A 23,401-nucleotide genomic window follows, 5' to 3' on the forward strand; every position below is an offset into this window, starting at 1 on the left:
AGTCATCAGCCTCATTCTATCTTCCATAGTTATCAAAGTCCAGTGGCAAGAAAAAAATCAAAATGACTAGTGATGGCCTGGGATGCAGTGGATAACCTTGGTGTCTTCAGTGTCTGACCAAGCTCTAAGCACTCCACAGCATGCTGGAGCCGCCTTCAGGGCCTTTGGAATAAATCATTTTCACCTACTCATTCTGCTGGGGGAAACCTTTACATGCTTGGAATAGACCCTAACTCACAAACTGGTTTGTGGTGCATTTGTTCCCCTCAATCAGGTTCATTTATCCCATCTGCCAAGATAGTTTTACTGGGATGATATCACTGCACATGCAGGTAAGAGCTGTGTGACAAGTACCTGACACCCAAAGTGGATAAGGAGCTCTAATAAAGGTTCAGTAAGCCTTCATACCAGAGATACTAGTCCTCCCTGAATACCATATACATTCCAACTTGATGCACACTAGAAGGATAGATAGGTAGGTAGACAGACATACAGATGGACAGACAGGCGGATAGATAGATAGATAGATAGATAGATAGATAGATAGATAGATAGATAGATAGAGATGGAGAGATGGAGAGATGGATGGAGGATCTGGCCTCGGATACTAGTTACATAGCCCTGGAGAAAGTCATTTAATTTTTGTCTGCTTCCATCTTCTATAAAATGCAGAAAATAATAGCACCTATCTCCTAAGGTTGTCATAAGGATCAAACAAGATAGTGTTTTGTAAACCTTAAAGCACTATCTAAATTCTAGTCATTATTATTAAAAATCCACTTCAAATGCCACCTCAACCAGAAAGTCTTTCTCAATCATCCTGACTGCTAGCAACCTTCTTCTTTTGGTACTCATCAGAAGTACTTTGCTTTCCTCCTTCCTCATGCTCCAATTTATGCTGCCAAGGTCATACTTCTAAAGTATAAATGTAATCATTGAGCTCAAAATCTCAAATACAAAATCTTAAAGCTCTTCAAATCCTAGACCCTTTCCAGACTTCTTAAACTTTCTTCTCCTCCATGTTGGTTGGTTGTAGTCCTTCATACTAAAGAGGACCAAAGTTATATCACTATGTCTGGGTCAATGTATAGCATATTGGTCTGTGGCTGCTCAGACCAATACAAATTCAGAAGGCTCTACTATAGGTCAGCATGAACATTTAGGATGGAGATGTCTCTAAATTTGTGCATCTTGCATTTCTTTTGAGCTACTGCAATTCTGCTTTGTTCATAGAGCCCAGTACTTTCTTTGATGAGGGGCATGCCATGCTGGATGGTCCCGTGCCACTTTCTCCCATGTTTGATAATCTGTACTAAAATTCTTCAGTGAGACCTTGACAGTTCCCTTATATTGATTCTTATGATTTCTATGTATCCTGATTTGGAGTTCAGAAAATAGTCATAACAGGAAGCCTCACTGCCCATAGCTATCATGAACAGAAGAGAAAAAAGACATTGTTTCCAGCGCTTAGCACAGTACCTGGCACATAGTAAACAATAAATATTGTCTTCCCTTTTCAGTATTTCTAGTTTTTTCCTCCTACCAAAATGTTAGGCCTACATGGTTTTTCAATAATCTGTTCCATAGGGAAAACTGGACTCAGGCATGACTCCCTTCAGCCTCATAGTCCCCACAGGAAATAGAGAGTACTTTTCTCTATTTTGTAAACATTCCAGTAGCATAAACATCAGAAATCAGAATTAGATACAAAACTACAATGTTTGGAAAGCAGTTAGCCTTGATCTTAATAAAGAACACTTCCTTTTGAAGAGACCCTTGATCTTAATAAAGAACACTTCCTTTTGAAGAGACATGGTGTGGAGGACATGTAGAGGACCTCTCAACTGTCTTCTAAAAAGTCATGTGAAGTCATGAGACCAGTGTGTGACTCTCTACAGAAATGCGGGGGGCAAAGAGCCCTACTCCTCTCCTCTGCTTCACCAGCCTCAGAACCAGCTCCACTCACCTGCACAGGATGCAACCTGGTCTTGGTGCTTCCTATTCCTTCCACAGTTGTCACAGCAACATGATGTAGGGAGCAGATGGGTGCCAGACAGGCATTGACAGAAAAGTGGCTGGAAACTCAAGTAAAGGATAATAGATCTAGACCTGGAAAGGACCTCAAAGGCTGTTTAGTCCATTTACTTCATTGTACAAATGAAGAAACTGAGACCAGTGACAATATAACTTACCCAAGATCACACAAATTAATATGAGTCTGAGGTAGGATCTGAACACAGAATACAGATCCTCATACAGATCCTCATATTTCAGAGTCCAAGCTCTTTTCATGGCATCATATCATATATTCTCTCTCTGTGTGTCTTTCTCTCTCTTTCCCTTCTCCATCTCTCCTCAATATCTCTATAGCTCTCTCCATCTTTCTCTCTCCCCTCCATATTTTCATTTATTTCCCCTTCCTCCTTCCTTTTTCTTCCCCATCCCTCTTTTTTGCTTTTTCATTAAGATCAGATTTAACCAAAAATAGCCTATCACAATCACAGAATCTCAGAATTTGAAGGAGCTCAGCAACCATCTAGAAAGAGAGAACCTAGTATCTCATGAGGCAACTCCTTCCATTTTGGGAGCACTCTATTTTTTTTTTAATTGGGAAGCTTTTCCTTAAATCAAAGCTAAGTGTGTTTATTTGTAACTTCTACCCACTGCTCCTTCTTTCCTCAGAATAAAATAAAATAAGCCTAAGTCCTCTTTCTTATGACTATCTTTCAAAAGTTTGAATATAACTCTCAAATATTCCTCCACCTTCCCCCTTCACACACGTCATATTCTCTTCTCAAAGTTAAACATCCCAAGTTTGAATCAAGCCTCATTTAGGGGTAATATCACAATCTTGAGACCCTTTATCCTTCTGGTTTCCCTTTTCTATCATGAGCAAGATCATACATGAGATCATATATCTTGGATCCTGGCACTCATATGAACCAACAAAGGATACACAATTTTTTTCTGGAGTCGATCAAACTTGGATAGCATCACTGTGCAGGCCCCACAGCCACCTTCTCCACAGCCAAGCTTGGTCCCACTTAACCCCACTGAAAGTGCAAGAGTTAAGGAAAAGGGATCCAATGCAAAGGAATGATTTTTGTTACTCAACCCTGGACATGCTTGAACAGAATAGCCACATGAAGAGTCCTCCACCCATGTAACAAGGTTGTGATGCTATTTCATAAGTGCCCTCTCTTTCCTCTTACATGCAAGGGAGAGAGTCAAAGATCCTATTCTCATTGTTAATTGGGGATGATTCACTATTTCTGGAGTGTGCAGAGAAAGGTCCATCCCTATTTTCCTAAAGAAGGAAATGGAAAGAGAAAATTTCCCCAACCAGTGTTGTGGGACACTGACACATTCTCTCCAGACTCATTACCAGTTCTCTAGCATCCCTACACATGAAGTTTGGATGATCCCCAAAATAATCATCATAGGTTCATAGATTTGGAGCTAAAAGAGACTTTAGTAGCATGGAAATCTTTGAGATGTGCCCACCTCAAGTCAAAAGCCAAGGTAATATACCCATAGGCACACACAGATAAGGAGGCTGGCTGACCTACAGTTATGGTCCTTGAATCCTAGCTTACAAAACGGTATAGGCTGATCCTCTCTCTGCCCAGTTTCCAATGTCCTTCTAAGAGGAGACTGGTCTGAAAGTGTAAATGGAGATCTTCATATTGATATAATTCTAGGTCTTACTAAATATATATGTATATATGTACATAATTTACATAATAATAATAATAATAATAACTAATTTTTGTATTGTGCTTACTATGTGCCTGAATTACAAAATGGTTACCACGCTGGGTCTGAATTCGGGAAGACTCATTTTTCTGAGTTCAAATCTGGCCTCAGGCACTTAATAGCTGTGTAACCCTGGGCAAATTACTTTACCCTGTTTGCTTCAGTTCCTCATCTGAAAATTGAGCTGGAAAAGGAAACGGAAAAGTATCTTTGCCAAGAAAACTTCAAATGAGGTCATGACAGGTCAGACACTACGGAAGTGAAAGAACCAAAAATGTGCCAGGTACTGTGCTCAGGGTTTTTTATAATTATTATTTTATTTGATCCTTGAATTCTCCTGGGCATGCTATGGGGTGGGGGGCAGGAATCATTAGAGGAGGCCTATAAAATCAGAACAAATCCCCAGATTGGTAGATGACTACATGACTGGGAACTGAAACTGCTCCTGTTCCTTCCTTCACTGTCCTCATTTCTAAGAGTCCAAATCATAGATTATCCCACATCCCCACTTGGGTTGTTTCGTGGAGTAGCCCAAACCTGCAAAATAATTCTATGACCTCCCAGTATCTGCTCATCTAGACATCTGACAGGCTCAATGTTGCCCCTCTGCCCCCATTTCAGTCAGTGATGTTTCTATGATTCTGAATTAGGATGGGAGATGTGCTTATTGCCAGACCAATGTTCACAAAAAAGGTTTTTCTGGAGAGAGTGAACAACGGCTAAAGGGGGATAGACTTTCTGATCTATTAGGTTGAAGGTCCCAAATTTAAATTTTTACACCCATGAATCATAGGACATGTGAACTAAAAAGAACTTTAGAGGTCATCCAGTCCTAACTAACTCTCCTCAAACCTGGCCTTCTCACCGCCTTGACATACCCTTTTCCAAAAGACAGAAACAAAGAGATTATGGTTTGCTCAAGGTCACATAGCTAGTCAATAGTAGAGCAAGGACTAGGGTTCAGGTCTCGCTCCATACCCCATACTACCTTCCCCCCAGGAGTGTGACTGGTTACTCTCTAAAGGCTAAGTCTTTGCTTCCTCAAGCTTCAGGGATACATTTTCTTCTCAGATATGACAACAGAGTCATCTCTGGTTCTGCATTCTTCTCCACCACCTACAAAAGAGGGAAAGAAAAATATTATATCAAGCACTCAGACAACTTGTAATGTTTTCTTTGAATTCATCAGCGATTCACCATTTTTTAATCTACTGTGTATAAGGAATGTTACCAGTCACTAGGAACAGAATGGCAGAAATAAAATAACTCTTACCTCCAAAAAGTTTATGTTCTATTGGCAGGACATAAAATACATTTATTCTAAGAGGAACATTTGAATGGGTAAATATATTAGCAGCACAGTGAGAGTGGGAGGTGGGAGAGAATCAAGGAAGGCTTCAAGGGGGAGGTAGAAAGTGAACTTAACCTTAAAAAAGAAAAAAAAGCAAATATTTTTGAGGGGCAAGATGAGGAGAGCATTGCAGGCATGGGGATGTACCTTTTTCTGAAGCATAGAGGCTTAAGATTTTGATTTGGAGGAACAGCTAGTCATACAGTTTGATTATAATTCAAAGTTCAAAAAAAATGGATTAATGTGAATTAAGGCTGGAAATATAGGTGGGAAATAGAATGTGATGGATCTTAAATGTCAGATTGAGTGTATATTTTAAGCCTACAGCAAATGGAGGTCCCCTGAAATTTTTAGTGAAGAGAATGACCTAGATCTGTGTCTTTAGGAAGATTATAGGGATAGCAGTCAGGGGTGTGCAGTAGCTAGCTCAGAGGGATTATACTGAGTGTTAAATTTTTAGTGTGAGAATGTATGCTAGAAATCAGGACTTGATTTATTGTTTTCTTTTTTGCCTAGGCTTAAGAAAGTGATGTACAAGATATTAGTAATCCAGATTAAACTTAAAAGTATTTCAGAGAGTGGGCAGTTAGGTAGTTCAATAGATTGAAAGTCAAGCCAAGAGACAAAAAATCCTGAGTTCAAATCTGACCTCAGACACATGCTAAACTATGTGACCCTAAGCAAGTGACTAATCCCCCATTTCCTCCTTTGCCACTCTTTTAATTTGGAACCAATATACAGTGTTGATTCTAAGATGGAAGGTAATATTGGGGTTTTTTAAAGTGTATCAGAGAGTCCATTGTTAAACATTTAACAGCATGGGATAACTGTGGGGAGGGAGAGGAGACTAAAGAGGAGAGAGGCTGGATGCAGGGAAACCAATATAATAGCAACAACCTCTAGGTATGAGGTGATGAGGGCTAACTCTAGTGGTACACCCGTGAGAAGAGAAAAGGAGACTATAGGAGCTGATGTGAGAGATGCCTTGGCATTTGAATGGCTGTGGAGCAGGTGAGAGTGAGAGAGAGGAAAGAGTCATGATATTTCTCACAAGAGTTTGCAAGGATCACTGGGACACAAGAAGTCAAGTTAAGCCTAAGTGAATATCCTTGAAGGTCATAGAAGAATTAATATATTAAATAAATATAAGCAAGCATTCTCAGCCTTAAATTCTAAATGTCAAATTGGCTCATGGTGCTGAACCTTCTGCAGCATTTAAAATGATCACATACCAACCCAGACCTGATACTTTACTTAAAATCAAAGTCTCTACTAAACCACACTGATAAATTGCAAAGATGTCAGGCGGTGACATTGGGGAAGATGCCAGTCTGGCTCAATTATAAGATCATGGATTTAAAACTAAAAAGGACCTTAAGAATCACCTAGGACAACCCCTCATAATTTCAGTTTAATAACTTCTGAATCCATAGAAGAACCAGGAGAACATTGTACATAGTAACAACAATAATGTCCAATGATCAACTGTGAATGACAACTATTATTAACCAAGCAAGGATCCAGGACAACATGGAAGGGGCACGGGATAAGAAATGATATCTGCCACCATAGAAGAAGCAGATGGAGTCTAAATGCAGACTAAAATATCCCATTCTTCACTTTATTTCCTTTAGGAATTTTTTTCTAGTGTAAGCAGTATGTGTATTGTTTCACAACATGATGAACAGGAAAATATGTATTATATGATAATATATGTATGACACATATCATATTGCCTGCCTTCTTGAGGATGAGGGAGAATTGGGAGGGAGGAAAGAAAAAAAGAATAAAACAGATTTTTGGATATTAGTAATGTGAAAATTTGTTTCTCTTGTATAAACATATGTCATATAATTATAACAAATGGTATGTATTTTATTAGTTATGCTCCATATTATGTGATATAATATATATATATATGTATAGTAAATAAGATAGGTTTCTGGCCTACAGAAGAAGTACAACTTTATTGATGTTTAGATGTTAGTCAGGCATCAAAATTTATTAGATTTTAGGGAAGGAATTTCAAGTCTAGGACCTTGTGGAAGGTATGCTTAATTAGTTGATTCTGAGGGAATAACTGGATTTTCTTGGACTGCAACTCAGGAAGTCTAATGTATAATCCTGTTTTAGCTGACTCCTAGGCAGTATCAATGCCCTCTTGAATCATCCCATCCCATCCCATCCATACCTACTCTTATCTAGCTTCTACACCACTTTTGGATTAATTTCCTAAAGCATCATTTGGCTCACCATTCCCTGCTCAAAAACCTTTCATTGATCTCCATTTAGCCTGTTAATGTCAAATTCCCTAGCCTGATATTCAAAGCTCCCTACAATCCATTTCCAACCTACCTCTTTCAACCTCATTTTCCATTACTTGCCTATATATAAAAGCTATATTCCAAACTAACTGGCCCATTCTTCCCCAAATGCAATTCATACTTTCCTATCTCCATGCCTTTATTCATGTAGTTTCCCTTCTTGAGACACTTTCTCCACCTAGTGAATTCCTACCCTTTGTTCAAAATCCAACTCAAACTCTCTTCTTTTTTTAACTTTCCTGAATAATTTATATAGCTAGAAAATCTCTCTTTCTCCTCTGAAAGAATCTCCATTTTCTGTACACTTGGTAACATTCATCACACACTGCTTTTATTGCATTGATCTGCCCCTCTTCATTTTTGTCAATTAGACTAGAAACTTTATATCTTTTATATCTCTCTAGGTTCCACAAAACCCAGCACAGTATTACACACAGAATACTTAGCTAGTGAATTCATGAAGAATAAACCAGAGTTCAAATCCTGCCTCAGATACTAGCTGTATGACCCTAGGCAAGTCACTGAATTTTCTCTCTTTGGGACCCTCAGCCAATCTGACTCCTCTACACTATAACTGATATGATAAAAAAAAGTTTCTAGCTCTTTGAATCCTTCCAGGGATCTCTATCTCCAGTAAGGAGAAATACTAGAAGTATATATACCTAATACAACTTAGAAGGATAGCAGGAAAGTTCTGTTTCACTAGGGTGAAAATGGACCATGGTCTAACACAAGCCATACAAGCACAGGCCTTGCCCCAGCAAGCTGGCAACAGACCTTAGTGGTGACTGAATCAGTTGTAGTAGTATACAGAGGTAATCAGACAATAATGGAGTCAGACAGCTGGTCAGAAGGAGAATATAGGGAACCTTTGCTGGCACTGGGTGCAGGACCCTGTTGCATTGTCCATAGGTGGAGAACTAGGTACCTTGGACACAGTTACAGGGTAGAAAATAGTCACTTATAAATAAAATCACAGTGTAAGAGAGAGGTGACAACATATATCCCTAGGGCACACCACCTTGGATAAACTGAAAATTTACCCACCCCAAGAATCCACTCTGAAAAGATAAGCATGAAAAACCTGAAGCTTGGAACAATGCCCTTTCCATCCCAAGAACAGAGCCCAACTTTAACACAAAGATAAAAGTCAATTAATAGGCTGAGGAAAGGAGCAAAAAAAAAAAAAAAGAACCTGACCATATGAAATTACTATAGTGAAAAATAAGCAAAAACCAAACTCAGAAGAAGACAACAATGTCAAAAAAAGCTAAATGAAAAGCCTCAAAAAATGTTACTTGTTCTCATGCCCAGAAAGAATTCCTGGAAGGGCTCAAAAAAGAATTTTAAAATCAAGTAAGAGAAGGTGAGGAAAAATTGGGGAAAGAAATTACATTGATGCAAGAAAATAATAAAAAAGAGTCCATAGCTTAATAAAGAAGACACAGAAATAATTGAAGAAAATAACATCTTAAAAGAAACAATAGGCCAAATGACAAAAAAAAAAGAAACAGAAATCCACTGAAGAGAACTACTTAAAAGTAGAAATGGCCAAATGAAAAAGGAAATACAGAAGCTCATTGAAGAAAATAATCCCTAAAATAAAAATTAGGCAAGTGGCAACTTAAAAACTCCATGAGACATCAAGAAGCAATTAAACAACATTTAAAAAAATAAAGAAAGCAAAATGTGAAATACTGGAAAAACAACTGACTTGGAAAATATATCCCAGAGAAGTAATTTAAGAATTATTAGACTACCTGAAAGTCATGATTTAAAAAAAATTTAAACATCATAATGTAAGAGGTTATCAAAGAAAATTGTTCTTATATCTTAAGAACTAGAGGGTAAAGCAGAAATTCAAATAATTCACTTTGCTTCCTGAAAGAAACATTGCTTCCTAAAAGAGATACCAAAATGAAAATTCCCAGGAATATTAGATCCAAATTTCTCCTATGTCAAAGAGAAAAATATTTTAAGAAGCCAAGAAGAAACAATTCAATATCATAGATATGAGTCAAGATAACCCAAGATTTAGCAGCTTCTACATTAAAGTATTAAAGAGCTTAGAATATGATATTCCTGCAGGCAAGGAAGTTAGGAATACAATCAAGAATCATCTATCTAAAGAAATCTAAGTATACTTCTTCAGGGAGGAAATGGTTATTTAATGAAATAGAGGACTTCCAAACATTCATATTTTTAAACTCTTACTTTCTGTCTTAGAAGTGAGACTAAGTTGACCCCCATCGCCTATCCCTTACCACTCTTCTGCCTTGGAGCCAATACAGAGTATATTGGCTCCAAGACAGAAGGTAAGGGTTTAAAAAAAAAAAGAAGTGAGACTAAGTATTGGTTCTAGGGTAGAAGAATGGTATGTGTTAGACAACTGAGAGTAAGAGACTTGCCCAGGGTCACACAGCTAGGAAATATATCAAATTTGAACCCACATCCTCCTAACTCCAGGCCTGGCACTCTATCCACTGTGCTACCTAGTTGTTCCTCACAAATTCTTGATGAAAAGATCAGAGCTGAATATAATGTTTGACTTTTAAATACAAGATTCAAGAGAAACCTAAAAAGGTAAACAGGAAAAAAGAAATCATAAGGGATTAAATAAGATTAAACTGTTTGCTTTCCTGTATGAGAAGATGCTACTTGTAAATTCTAAGAAGTTAATCAATATTAGGGCAATTAGAAGGAGTATACATAGACAAAGAACTCACATGTGAGTTGACTATGTTGAGATGTTATATTGTTTTTCACATGTAACTGAGGAGAAAATATTTTTTAAATTATATCAAACCATACCTGGAATATTATGTCCCTTTCTGGGGGCCATATTTTAAATGACAACCTTAGAAGATGTTTAGAGGAGAATAACCAGAGGAAAGGAAATTGGTCCTTTCAAGAATTAATTAAATCTTTGAATGTTTCTAACCCAGAAAAGAAAAGACTTAAGGGAAGACATGATAGCTGTCTACAGGTATTTGAAAAATCTGTCCTGGAAAAGACAGTACAGCAAGGGCAAAGACCAAGCACTTATTAAGTGCCTACTATGTACCAGACACTGTGCTAAGCACGTTACAAATATCCCATTTATTTTCATCACCACCCTGGGAGGTAGGTGCTATTATTATTTCCATTTGATAGTTCAGGAAACTCAGATGGCATAGGTTAAATTGACATGGCCAGTGTCACACTGGTAATAAGTGTCTAAAGTTAGATTTGTACTCAGGTCATACTGACTCTAGGTTCAGCAAACTGTATCCTTTGCACACCTAGTTATCTGACCAGCATCATAGCTCAGTGGAAAAAATATTGGATTGAGAGTGAGAGGTCTCTAAGACAGAAAAACAAAATCTCAATTCTGTAGTTTACAAGATAACCTTGAGTAAATTATTTAATGATTCCCATGCCTCCATTTTCCTATCTATAAAAAGAAGAGTATTGAATCAGAGGATCTCAGTGGTATTTCCTGCTTTAAATTTATTAACCCAAGAGTTATTATGAAAGTGGATTAAACTTCTTTGACTTGGATCTAAAAAACAGAGCTGGGAGGGCCTGATGGATAGAAGTACCAGAGATACGGATCTGGGGATCAATATGAGATAAAAATGAGCTAAAAATGTCAAGCAATGTCCCAAATAAGAGAGGGCTGCAGCAAATTCCCCAATTACTGAAGGCCTTTTCAAACAAAGATCACTTGTCTATAGTGTTGTAGATCCTGGCTAGAGAGGAAAGGACAAGAGAGCATAGTTTTCTCTTTCTAAGTCTACTCTCCATCTCACTTCCCCTTGATCCAAAGGGTGTTTTTACCTCCCTTACTAATTACTCTCGGAGTAGTTACTGCCACAAAATCCAAAGATTCTAATTCTTTGGCAACTTCTCTATCCTGTGAGATTCATCTCTCGGCTGATTTCTGATCCAGGATGAGTCACTAAATCAACTGAAAGCCCTCTTTCACTTTTGTCACTTGCAATCCTTACTGATTCAGGATGAATAGCAGAACAGGAACATCATTGCCCTCCTGTATTTTCATTTGCCATAGGAGGGCAGCACTTCCCCACATCTAGGAGCTAGAAGTCATTGTTCACTTTTGCATCTGATTAGAACCAAGGCGTCTATGGATGTTTTACTATTTTAAAATAATAATAAAATAAGTAAATAAATGCATGTATTCAAAACAGGGCATTTTTTTCTTGGAAATAGCAAAGGCAGCCAAGTATAGAAATCACCCATGCTTAAACTGTCCCCACTCCATTTCCCTTTCTCTCTCTCTGAACCCTACATTCCTTTCTCAATCCAGCACAAGCACCACCTTCAACCTCAAAAGATGCTCTTGTTCTCACTCCTAAAACTTGACACTTAATTTGTAATTATTCTTTTTATTCTTTGTATGTATGTGGTATCTTTTCTAATAGGGATACAAGGCCCTTAAGGACAAGGATTCTCCCATTCTTTTTCTTTGTAGCACATAGTAGGTACTATAATAAATATTTGCTGTAAAAATGTTTGTCACTCTGTGAAGCAGGTGTTATTATCCCTGATTTACAAGTGAGGAAACTGAGGCAGAAAGAAGTTAAGTGACTTGCCCAGAGTCACATAGTTCTATCCAATCACTTTCATAATTTAAAATTTTCAAATAAACTCTACACTTAGTCTGTACCCAAAGGTTTTATGTGTGTAATGCTCCTGAAAAAGCTAGATGTAAATATAGAGTTATTTCAACAAAATAGACATTTTCTGACAGGTGCTCCCATCTGTTCAGTAAAATAAAATAGAAATATCTACTCTATGAAAGGTGGTGTTAAGTCATGGAATGAACACAGGATTTGGAGTCAGGGGAACTGACTTCAGTTTCCACTTTTACCCCTGGGTGATCATGGGCAAGATACTTCTATAAAATGAAGGTGGGGAACTAGATGACTTTTTTTTAAACCCTTACCTTCCATCTTAGAATCAATATCATGTATTGGTTACAAGGCAGAAGAGTGGTAAGGGCTAAGCAATGGGGGACTTGCCCAGGGTCGCACAGCTAGGAAATGGCTGAGGTCAGATTTGAACCCAAGACCTCCCCTCTCTAGGCCTAGCTCTCAATCCAATGAACTCCCCCAACTTACCCCCCAGATGATTTCTAAGGGAGCTAGTAGCTCTCTTAAATTCTATGAGCCTTTTCTTTCTATCTCTCTCCCCTCCAAAAGAGAAGATTAGGTTTCAGGCATTAAATAGTCAATGACATTTCAACTTTATGAATTCTAGTCTAGCTCTAATCCTTTAGTTTTCCTGTGTCAGTGTCTAATTCTGATCTTGAATCTTTAGATTTGGTGGCTAAGGCCAATTCGATATTGGGATGAAGTAGGCAAATAAGCACCCCATTAGGAGCAACGGGGATTGAGATGAGAGGAGACCAAGAGAGAAAATGATGCTCTCTTATCCCTTCCTTTCTCTCCATAATAAGAAGAGAATAAGGGAGAGAACAGGTGGGATTTACATATTATATACCATTCTCTGATTGGTTGAATTAAATGGGCAGCAACAAGCTTGAAGCTGATGGTGATACTCCAAAAAAGGAAAGTTTCCTAGCCAAATGGGCCAGCAATAAGCTAAGAAATATTAAGAGTTGGCTTGGAATCCATCCTAAATGGTCCATAGAATGTGACACTGCCCAGGCCCTTTGCTTTTATTATTTGAAAGCAAGGACAATGTCCTCAAATTCATCTTGGGATCCTTCTCTGCTCTCCTTCATTTTATGCCTTCATGTATATTTATACATATAAATATATGTACATATATTCATATTACACGCATAAAAATCTTTATATAAATATATACACATATTATATGTATATATAGGGATAAAGGTGTGTATATATATATATATATTTATGTGTGGAGAGAGAGAGAGAGTGAAAGAGACAGAGAGAGGGAGAGAGAGGTGTACATATAGAGAATCTCAGTAGTATAGAGGTTCAGGACTTCTCAGGAATTTCAGATTTAGAATGAGAAAGAGCCTTAAGGATTATCTTGTTGAAATCTCTCCTTTTACAGATGAAGATACAAAGGCCTCAGCAGGAGATAAGATTTTCCCAAAGATAAACCATCAATAAGTGGTTGAGCCAAGATTTGAACTAGGATCCTGAGTCTCGATTCAATGTCCTTTTCCGCTACTTAGGTCTCTATAGCAGATTTGGTGACTTTGTAATCCATCCACCCAGACCAATTTCTTGCCTTTGTCTTGCTTTTCCTTCCCCAGGTATCTTTTGCCCCCAGAATATTTTCCCTATATTCTATATTCTAGACCAGAAAAAGCTAGACTTCTTATAAAAACTTGGCGTGAGTTCTGTGAGCACACAAGGAGAGAAAAGAAAGTGCAGTCAAGTAGATTCACACACAGATACACACACACACACACACACACACACACACACACTCACACATGATTTCCTGATGAAAAACAGAGCCAAAGGTCAGACCCTCGCTTACCTTTTTGCCATTGACAAAGAAAACCAACTCATCAGATGCCATGTTGGTTGAAGACCCTGTGCTGCTTGCACCTCGCCCTCAGCCACCACCCCTGCCAGCTGTCTCTGCTGTGCACCAGGAGAAATATCTCGTCTCCAGATATAACTCAATTCAAAAACGAAACCACATCATCCGGTAGCAAACAGGCACAAAAAGTCCTTGGCAAGAGTTTCTACTGCTTACATAATGTCCACCAACCCTACATAGTCAATGACCCTCCCACTTCTGAGACACCAGATCTCCGACCAGATCACATGTAGAGGTTCCCAGCAACCCCAGGACAGCTGAATTTCTCAACTCCTGCCACACAGAGCCTGCTTTAGCCTTTTTCACCTCCTACTTTTGGAGGGCGGGACTGAAGGTGGGGCCACAGAGGCCTCTCCCCTGACAAATAAAGCAGATTCAAGTATGGGACTGCCCACACTTGCAGGCTTCCTCTAGCCCCAAGAAACACAAACTCCCTTCTCACATCAACCATAGAGCTTCTTCTTCTTGTTATTTTCAGTCATGGGGTAGGTAATTTTTAAATGCATGCTGAGATTGCTAAATTAATGAGTTACAGGGGAATCTAACCCTTTTTAAATTGGTTGTTCCCTTAAAGGGTATCATGAGAGGAGGAGAAAACAGAGAGGTCCTAAAGTCCTCTAACTCTAAATCTAATCTAGATTTGGGTTCAAAGCTCGGTTCTGTCATTTACCAATTGTCATAATCTTGGGTAAATAATTTAATATCTCTTGAGTCATTGCCTCATCTGTTAAACAGGAATGATCATAAAAATGTTTCTAGTAAAAACCTCAGAAAATGAGATCAATTGAGATATATGGATTGTTTTTAGCCTACATGTAAAATATTATTTTGATTTTTTTCCCCAAGGTGACACAGTAATTAAAAGAAAAAAATCTCAACTATGAATGCTGACATGTTATTTTGTCTCTTGTCTCCTGTCATCTGGAACCACAATTCTGTCCATGTCAGGAACTCCTTCATGTGGAAGCTCCTTCTACCAATACACATTGGCTACAGTCTGTAATTTATCATGTGGCATTGAGAATTGGAGCATCTTGCTTACAAGTGTGTGTCAAAGGCAGGAAATGAACCTAATTCTTCTTGACTCTAAGGTTAGCTCAGTATCTATTGTGCCATGCTTCCAGACCATGTTTGAAGAGAAATTCACCCAATTGAGTCTTCCATCTCCCACCAGATGCAGCACAGGACTCCTCTTCCCCTGTCCTGCTTGGGCAGCAGCCAGGTAATATAGACATATGTACATAGATAGAAGGAACATGGAACAGGGAATAGAGAACTGGACTAGCAATCTTTATTGGCAGTGATGAGTTTCCTTACGGAGATCTCCCTATGCACATAAAACTCCATTTTGTAATTTATCATGATCAGAATTGTTGCTGTTGTTATTGTTATTATAATTGGATATAAACCTAAGATTTCATTTGTGAAGGGAGCTTAACTCCCTCTACCAGTGCAGATTGGCTCCTGTTCTGAAGCAAGTTCTCTATCCACTGCTGGGAAGCATCAAATAGACAAGTTTGACTGGAACATAAAGTCTATGAAGGGGACTAATGGGAAATCAATATGGACAAGGTAGGCTGGCGCCAGATTGTGAAAAGCTTTCAATATCAAGTTGAGGAAAAGAGGAAAGAATTATTATGACCATACCTCTGGCAATAGACTCTATATGTGCACTGACACTAGCTGGTATTGTTATTATTTTTGTTATTAATATTATATACTTATGTAATATAATTATTATATGCATATGCTCATGAACCATCTAAGGAGGACAGTAGAGAAAGATTAGTCACAAAGGAGCCCTCGTAAGGTCTCACTAAATTTCTGTGGCTAATAACTCATTGCTGACTAACATTCTACTAATGAGTCTTTCTGAATTTAGCTGGGCCTATCCTCATATGCTAGCCAAGTGATCATCCATGAACTAACCTATATTTGAAGCCTTTCCAATTTTTTACAACCTACCCAAACTTGTTTTCCACTGGCTTAGCTTTTAGGAATTTAAGCTCAGATTCAAGTGAGAATGAAACATGATATAGTGCCTTATCATCATTATCATCATCACAACAAGCCAGGACCTTTCCTTTCTATAGAACTTTGTAGTTTCCTAAATTCATTCACTGTGTTATTTCATGTGATCTACTCAATAATCTTTTGGGGTAGGGAGAGGAATCAACATTATTATCCCCCTTTCATAGATGGGGAAATGAAAGGTTAAGAGACTTTAACTTCCACATTTCTCTGGGATGTTGTCACTCTCTCGTTCCAACTTTTTAAGGTTTTCACTAACACTTGACTTGACACTAGGTAAAGGACCACAAAACTATAGAACCCTATATAATTGGGGGTAATTGAATGTTGATTAAACTTTCAATTAGGGTTCACTCATATTTACTCACAGATGATCAATAATTGGCATATTAATACCTGGGAATTGACAAAGACTACATTTTTTTTTTATTGAACAAAACAGTGTAATGATGTGACCTGTAGAATGTAAACTCCTTGAGGATCATCAAAGGGCCTCAGATCCCTCAGTGATTTATTGGGGTCTCTACTTCAAGTATGTGAAGATTTCCTCATTAGAAGAAACAGACATGAACAATTTGTTCTGAAGTGCCAAAGCACACACTGCAGAGGGCTTAGAGTTTGGTTCAGACATCAAAAACTCCAAAATCATCCACTGCACCCCCTAGCCATTCCTAGGCTTCTTGACTTTTGGCTAACCACAGGACTCCAGTAGCAGTGGAAGAGAGAGTGAGGCTGAAGACTTTGTGCAACTCTGCCTCACTTAAATCCAATTTACCTGCAAGTCAAATTCCTTGAGAACTGGGAGTGTTTTGGTTTTGTGTTTGCATCATTAGTGCCTTACACATAGTAGATTCTCATGATAAATACTTGAATTGAATTAAATAAATGTGTGCTGAAATGAAATTTGTCCATCTTTCAAAATGCTTGGACTATAGCTGCACACAGCCTAGAAGCCTGATGGCTCTACTACCTGGAGCTGCTTGGATGTTAGCAATACCAAGCAGAGAGTGAAAGAAAAGATAAAGGGAATGTTCTACACTACAGACGTTTTTTCATCTCTGATTGGTTCACCCTTGGACACACTGATGGCCCAAAGTGTTCTTATTCACATGTATCTTCTTTGCAAATAATAAAGGCATGTTGCCACACTATGAATCTATATGTGCATTCAAATGAAGAAAGTCCATAGCAGGAAATAGAAAGTGGATTTGTAGAATAGGAGGCATTTATCATTTTTGTTTCTTTTTCTCTCATTTTGGTAGTTAAAGTTTTTCATGATCTGGCCAGCCTAACTAGTCCATATTGGTTTCACATTAGTCCCGTTTACAAAATTTCTATTCTAGCAAACTGTCCTACTTGATTTGATGTTCCCCAAAGTTGACAGCCCAACTCCCATGTCCCATGTCCCAGAATGTGCATCAGCTATTCCCCATCTCACCTCTACCTCTTAGAATTCTCACCTTCCTTCAAATCCAAGTCCTAGCACTACCCAGTAGGAGTACTGTCAAACCTAGGTAAATGTTTTCTCACCTTCCTTAGCTCTCCTATAAGAATGTAGGCTCCAGGAGAACTGGAAATTTTTTTCATATTGCCTTTGTAATACTGTCCTTATTCCAAAAATAATCATGTATATTCTTTGTATATGTTCCAGATATACAAAGTCTCTGCCCACTCTAAACCATTCTCCAATCATACACTTAAGTAATTATCCTAAAATGTAGGTCTGTCTGATCATGTCATGGAATTCCCTACCCCCCACCACACACACATGTGCCAACTCAGTGAACTTGAGTGGCTTCCTATGGCCCCCAGGTACAAATACAAAATGCTCTGTTTGGCATTCAAAGATCTTCATAACTCCCAGGCTTTTTCCTTTTCCAGGCTTCTGACATTGTACTTCTGGACCAGTACTCTTCAATCCATTGGCACTGGACTGACACTGGACTGAATCCTGGCCGTCTCACTAACAAGCCTCTCCATCTCAGCCTGGCTATCCCCCATGCCTAGAACTCTCTCATCTGCACACTCTGACAATTTACTTTCCTGGCTTCCTTTAAGTCCCAAATACAATTTCATTTACTTCGGGAAGCCTTTCCTAAAGCCTTCATTCCTGTGTATAGCTAAATTTGTTTCTATTTGTTTGTGTATTGTCTTCTCTATTAGATGGTAAGCTTGAGGGCAAGAAACATCTATTCCTTGGTGCTTACTGCAATGTCTGGCCTATAGTAAGCACTTAAATGTTTATTGAATGAACAAATTACATATATATATATATATATCCCTGCCTATTATCTCTCTTATTAGAATGTATGCTTCTAGACAGGGAAAGGACTAGTTTCCTTTTGTGTTTGTATAGCCAGTGTTTAATTAGTATTAATTAATAGTAGGTACATACTGCTCATTGATGAATTGACTGATGAATTGAATGGAAGAAATTTCACCCCTCCTTTGACTTCCAACATTTGGCACATTGCTTAGAATTTTGCCCTCTCCTCACTTCTAACATTGTATATGCTTAACTAAAATTATGTTTCACAGTGTTTGGGCAAGGGATGGATTTGGTCTAAGGAGCATGACAGGTAGAGAGGATGAAGCACAGGCTTTTTAAAAATTGTATCTGTCATTTAATTCTTTAGCCACTTTGTTGACCCTTCACCTCAGGCAGGTGTGTCTGTGTGTGTGTGGGGGGGTATTTGGTATTCTCTCCATTGCCTATGTTATCTGAGTTGCTAATCTCTCCATGAGTCCAATTCCACTCAATGACAGCAGTTCTAGGGAACAAGGGTTGAGCGATAAGGGCCTGTTTCCTTTCTGTGTGTATTTTTTCACTGACCTGACTGTTGAAATTTGCAAGACAAGAAGGGGCTACTTCAAGTACAATGATGCCCTGTCCTTGAAAGGCACTGGAAGCCAGAAAGAACAATGGGTAGATAAACTTGGAGTCCCTAGACTTCAAGGTTTCTCCACTTGGTTATTTTCCAAGCAACCCATAAGTACCTTTTAGTAAAGTAAATTGTCAGACAATAACCACAGAAATTTAAAGACAAACAACTTTGAAAGGCTTAAGATCTCTGATCAATGCAATGACCAACTATGATTCCAGATGACTAAAGATAAAGTATGATACCCACATCCTGACAGAATGCAAGATGCATTATTTGGACAAAACCAATGAGCAAATGTATTTTGTTTGACTGTGCATATTTATTACAAGGTGTTTTGTTCTTTTTTTTTCCTCAATGTGGAATTGGGAAAAGTGAGAGGATGAAAAAAGTAATGCTTATTCATTTTTTAAAGTAAATTAATCATGAAAATTGATAATAATAACTTGGAGTATATAGAACTTTTCTCAAGGATGCTGAATCAAAAAAGTGTGCTAATAGTATTGGTATTCCTTTAGCATCATTAGATACAAAAGATTTTAGTACCTAGTTAGTGAGAATAATTCACTAAAATAGGAAGCTATCAAATGGTTGTCTAGGATGCACTTCCCTTGTTCCTATGCTACTCCTCTATGGGCATTTCAGCTCTCCCATCCCATTTCCCACTGATATCCCAATGTCTCTGTCTCTCTTCCACACCTAGCTACAAGTCTGCTTCATGCAACTAGTCCTAGGAATGGTCCGTGGTACTTTTCCACAGACAAAAAAAAATATTTAAGCACAGTCATATTATGCTAAATCTGTAGTAAATGACCTTGAGGATATACATGGTTTGACCATGGAATCTTTCACCTATAATACTAATAATTCCAGTTATAGTTACTGACATTTATATAGATCTTCAGGGATTACAAAGTGGTTTGCATGCAATATCTCATTTTAGTCTCATTACAACCCTGAAAGAGGTATATTACTAATCTAATTATCTTTATTTTACAGGTGAGGAAACTATTTTTTGTTTGTTTTTTGTTTTTGTTTTTATTTTTTATTCTTTTACTTTTGAAAATTTGTATTTAAGTAATTAATTTAGAATGTTTTTCCATGGTTACAAGATCCATGTTCTTTCCCTCTCCTCTCCAATCCCCTCCCATAGCCGACACACAATTCCACTGAGTTTCACATGTGTCATTGATTAGACCTATTTCCATATTATTGATATTTGCAATAGAGTAATCATTTAGAGTCTATATCCTCAATCATATCCCCATCAACTCATGTGATCAAGCAATTGTTTTTCTTCTGTGTTTCTACTCCCACAGTTCTTTCTCTGAATGTGGATAGCATTCTTTCTCTTAAGTCCCTCAAAATTGTCTTGGATCATACAGGTGAGGAAACTGGCTCTTTCTTTTTAACTATTTTTTTAATACCTTAACCCCTTACCTTCCATCTTAGAATCAATCCTATGTATTGTTTCCAAAAAAAGGCAGAAGAGCAGTATGCAATGGAGGTCAAGTGACTTGCCCAGGATCATACATCTAGGAAGTGTGTAAGCCCAGCTTTGAACCCAGAACCTCTTGTCTCTAGTCCTGGCTCTCAATCCATTGAACCACCTAGCTTCCCCTCAAACTGGCTCTTTCAAGACACCCCTGCTGCTGTTATCCCAGTAGAATTGAACAAATAAGCCCCTTTTATACTAAATATAATAATAATAGCTAACATTTATAAGGTAATACAATGGATAGATTGCCTAGTCCTGGAGTCAGGAAGATCTGAATTCAAATCCAGCCTCAGATACTTACTAGCTATGTGACCCTGGGCAAGAAAGAACTAATGGAGTTTGAGAACAGAATGAATTTTACCATTCTTCACTTTATTTCCTCCAAATGACATGTAACTTCTTTTACAATATGATGAACATGGAAAAATTGTAGGATAAGATACATACAACCTATATCAGTGATGGCAAACCTTTTAGAGACAGAGTGTCTGGCCCTGTCCCTACCACACACCCCAGACCTAGTACCATGCTCCTCCCCCTCCCCCCACATGCTGGGTATTCCCTGCCCCCTCCTTACCCCACACAGGAGAGGGAGAAAGTACTACCAATGGGTTGCTAGACAGTGTGACAAGGAAATCACTTTTAAAAGACTGATATATATTAATTTAAGGTCGCCAAGGAATTCAGCTATGTAATTCCTTAATGAAAACTCAAGTCAGCCGTCAACCTTTTATGGAGTTTTAATTACAAACAGGAGGAAGAAAGGAATTAGAGATAGAGAGATAGAGGGAGAGAGAAAGGGGAGAGAAGGGAATAGGGCTTAAATACCCCTTCTGTGTAGGCTGGGCCAAAAGGCCCAAGCCCTTAGATAGCTGGGGAAATGAAAGGAGATCAGTCCCTATTACTCACGTGACCAAAAATGGAGAAAGAGTCTCTGGGGCCCCCACCTTCAGCTTCCTTCAGCGCAAGCTTCTCAGAGCACACCGCAACCACTCCGACCAAACTCCTCCACCCCCTCCAGTCTTCAGACCCCCCTATCCTTAAGGAAACCATCCAAGTTGCCTCCCCTCAGTCCTCACATCTACCAATCACCTGTCCATCAATTTCCCTGTGCTAATGGAGGCTCTAGCTTAACCCAGGACCGCCCAGAGGTCTCTGGCTTTGCACATGTCTGTTGAAGGTCATATTTTCAAATAATTAAATCTTTGATCCTTTGTTACAGCCCTTTCTAAATCCTGTTAACCTGAGTAGGGTAGAGATTGGAATAATTAAATTTTGATCTAGGCTGCAGCCTTTACTCAATCCTGTTAGGACTGAATAGGGTGGAGATTGATTCCAAGTATCTCCATTGTATCAATTCTAAAATCAATCATGACTCAAAGAAATTCCTGTTCTATGCTTAAGCATAGGTCAAAGTCCTTTCCATTGTTCAGCAAAAGGTTTCTGTCCTAAAGTAATCTTAAGAAGGGAAGAGAAGGAACCTCCCATGCCAATGGGGTTCACATTCCAATAGTCAAGACCCACTATCAATAGGAAATTTTTCAAGTATGAAATTTCCCAATGGTGAAATTTCCAACATTTATAAGTCTAAGAAATTTTGAGGTTTACAACAGAGAGTTGGATGAAGTGAAAATGTCCTCAGCAAGTGTTGAGAGGGGGAAGGGAGTAGCCCAAACATTCAGCTCCCCTCCAGTTCTGCCTTCTGTAAACCGAAAGCCTTATTTCCTATGCGCTCCCACTGGGCTACTGAGCAGAGGGGAAGAGGCTATGAAAAAATATCATTAGGCCTAGTGGAGAGGGGGAAGGGAGCAACTCTGCCTGCATCCCTCTGCCTTTCTAGTAACAAATTTGGATGGGGTGACTGAGTGCCCACAGAGAGCACTCTATATGTGATCTTTGGCATTCATGCCATAGGTTTGCCATCACTGATCAATATCATATTTCCTGTCATCTCAGTGGGGAGGAGTAGGAAAAGAGAAATAACATGAATTGCAAAATGTCAGAAAATTATTTTATACATACATATTTTATACATAATACAAAACTTGTATTAGATACTCATAGAACATGAACAGAAAGATAAAACACAAAAGACTTGATTTATAGGAATATGTTGGCCTCCATGATGATATGCTTTGTGATGTTAGGGAAGGTGGAGAGAGATTGGGACACTAAATGGGATCTGTTATGTGGATGTAAAGAAAAATAAGATAAACATATAGGAGATCTGTGATTTCATTTGTATAGTATCTTCTTTTGTTATATATGGAAATACTTGTTTGGATTTGAAACATTTAGAATAAAAATGGTTTTAAAAATTATATCAGCGTATTAAAACATTAAAAGAAAGAAAAGAAACAAAGACACAGGTTGAACTGAATGAGATTTTTTTTTCTAAATGTGACATTTAATTTTTAAATCATGGAATTTTATTAAGTTGTTATGGAACTCAGGGGTCATTTAGTCATATCTTCTTAGTTTATCCATAAGGGAACTGGCTCAGGAAAGTTAAATAAATTACCTAAGATCACACTACTAGTTAGTGATATGCTTAAATACAGAACCCAGATCTTCTGACTCCTAATCCAACATTCTTTTCCAATATACTATCTCTCTCCTCTTAACTGCTCAATATGTCCAAGACAAGGAAACTTGGAGGAGAGGACTTTAGGAAAACAATTTCAGATGGTATGGGGAACATATAAAGATCTGAGTAATGAGATGTATGAGTTAAGAAATACCTTATAGTATTCATGTGAAGAATCAAGAATTATAATTATAGTTCTCAAATACAGAATTTACCAAATGGGCAGAGGGGAACAAAACTCCAGGAAAACAAAAAACAAAAAACATTGGCTCTGCAAGTCTTGTAGGATGCTGATAGAATACAAGAATTACAGGAACTTTAGGAAAAATCTGCAGTTCTATGGGGAAAGTTCCCAGATCTCCCAAATTATCATAAAGGTAGGTAGGAGAAGGGGAAAAGATGTAGACCAGTTTAAGAAGT

The 23,401-nt window shown here is 38.2% G+C and overlaps 1 protein-coding gene and 1 long non-coding RNA gene across 2 annotated transcripts in view; one reads left to right on the forward strand and one right to left on the reverse strand.

Moving 5' to 3' along the window:
- The window catches only part of XDH (xanthine dehydrogenase), a 71,746-nt gene extending 57,479 nt beyond the window's left edge, over positions 1–14,267 (reverse strand). Inside the window, exons 1-4 of the mRNA XM_056813231.1 lie at positions 13,918–14,267; positions 4,815–4,872; positions 2,957–3,053; positions 1,967–2,075 (exon numbers count right to left, since the gene is read on the reverse strand). Coding sequence (XP_056669209.1) covers positions 1,967–2,075; positions 2,957–3,053; positions 4,815–4,872; positions 13,918–13,959 — 306 coding nt within the window. The 5' untranslated portion in view covers positions 13,960–14,267. The remainder of the gene's footprint in view (positions 1–1,966; positions 2,076–2,956; positions 3,054–4,814; positions 4,873–13,917) is intronic.
- Positions 14,268–14,309: 42 nt separating this feature from the next.
- LOC103093968 (uncharacterized) lies at positions 14,310–22,758 on the forward strand. The gene is made up of 3 exons (XR_458686.3): positions 14,310–14,468; positions 14,830–15,205; positions 17,896–22,758. It is a non-coding gene; the product is annotated as an uncharacterized LOC103093968 (long non-coding RNA).
- Positions 22,759–23,401: the final 643 nt, after the last annotated feature.

The sequence above is a fragment of the Monodelphis domestica genome, chromosome 1 (genome assembly GCF_027887165.1).
Source record: "Monodelphis domestica isolate mMonDom1 chromosome 1, mMonDom1.pri, whole genome shotgun sequence".
NCBI classification, from domain to species: domain Eukaryota; kingdom Metazoa; phylum Chordata; class Mammalia; order Didelphimorphia; family Didelphidae; genus Monodelphis; species Monodelphis domestica.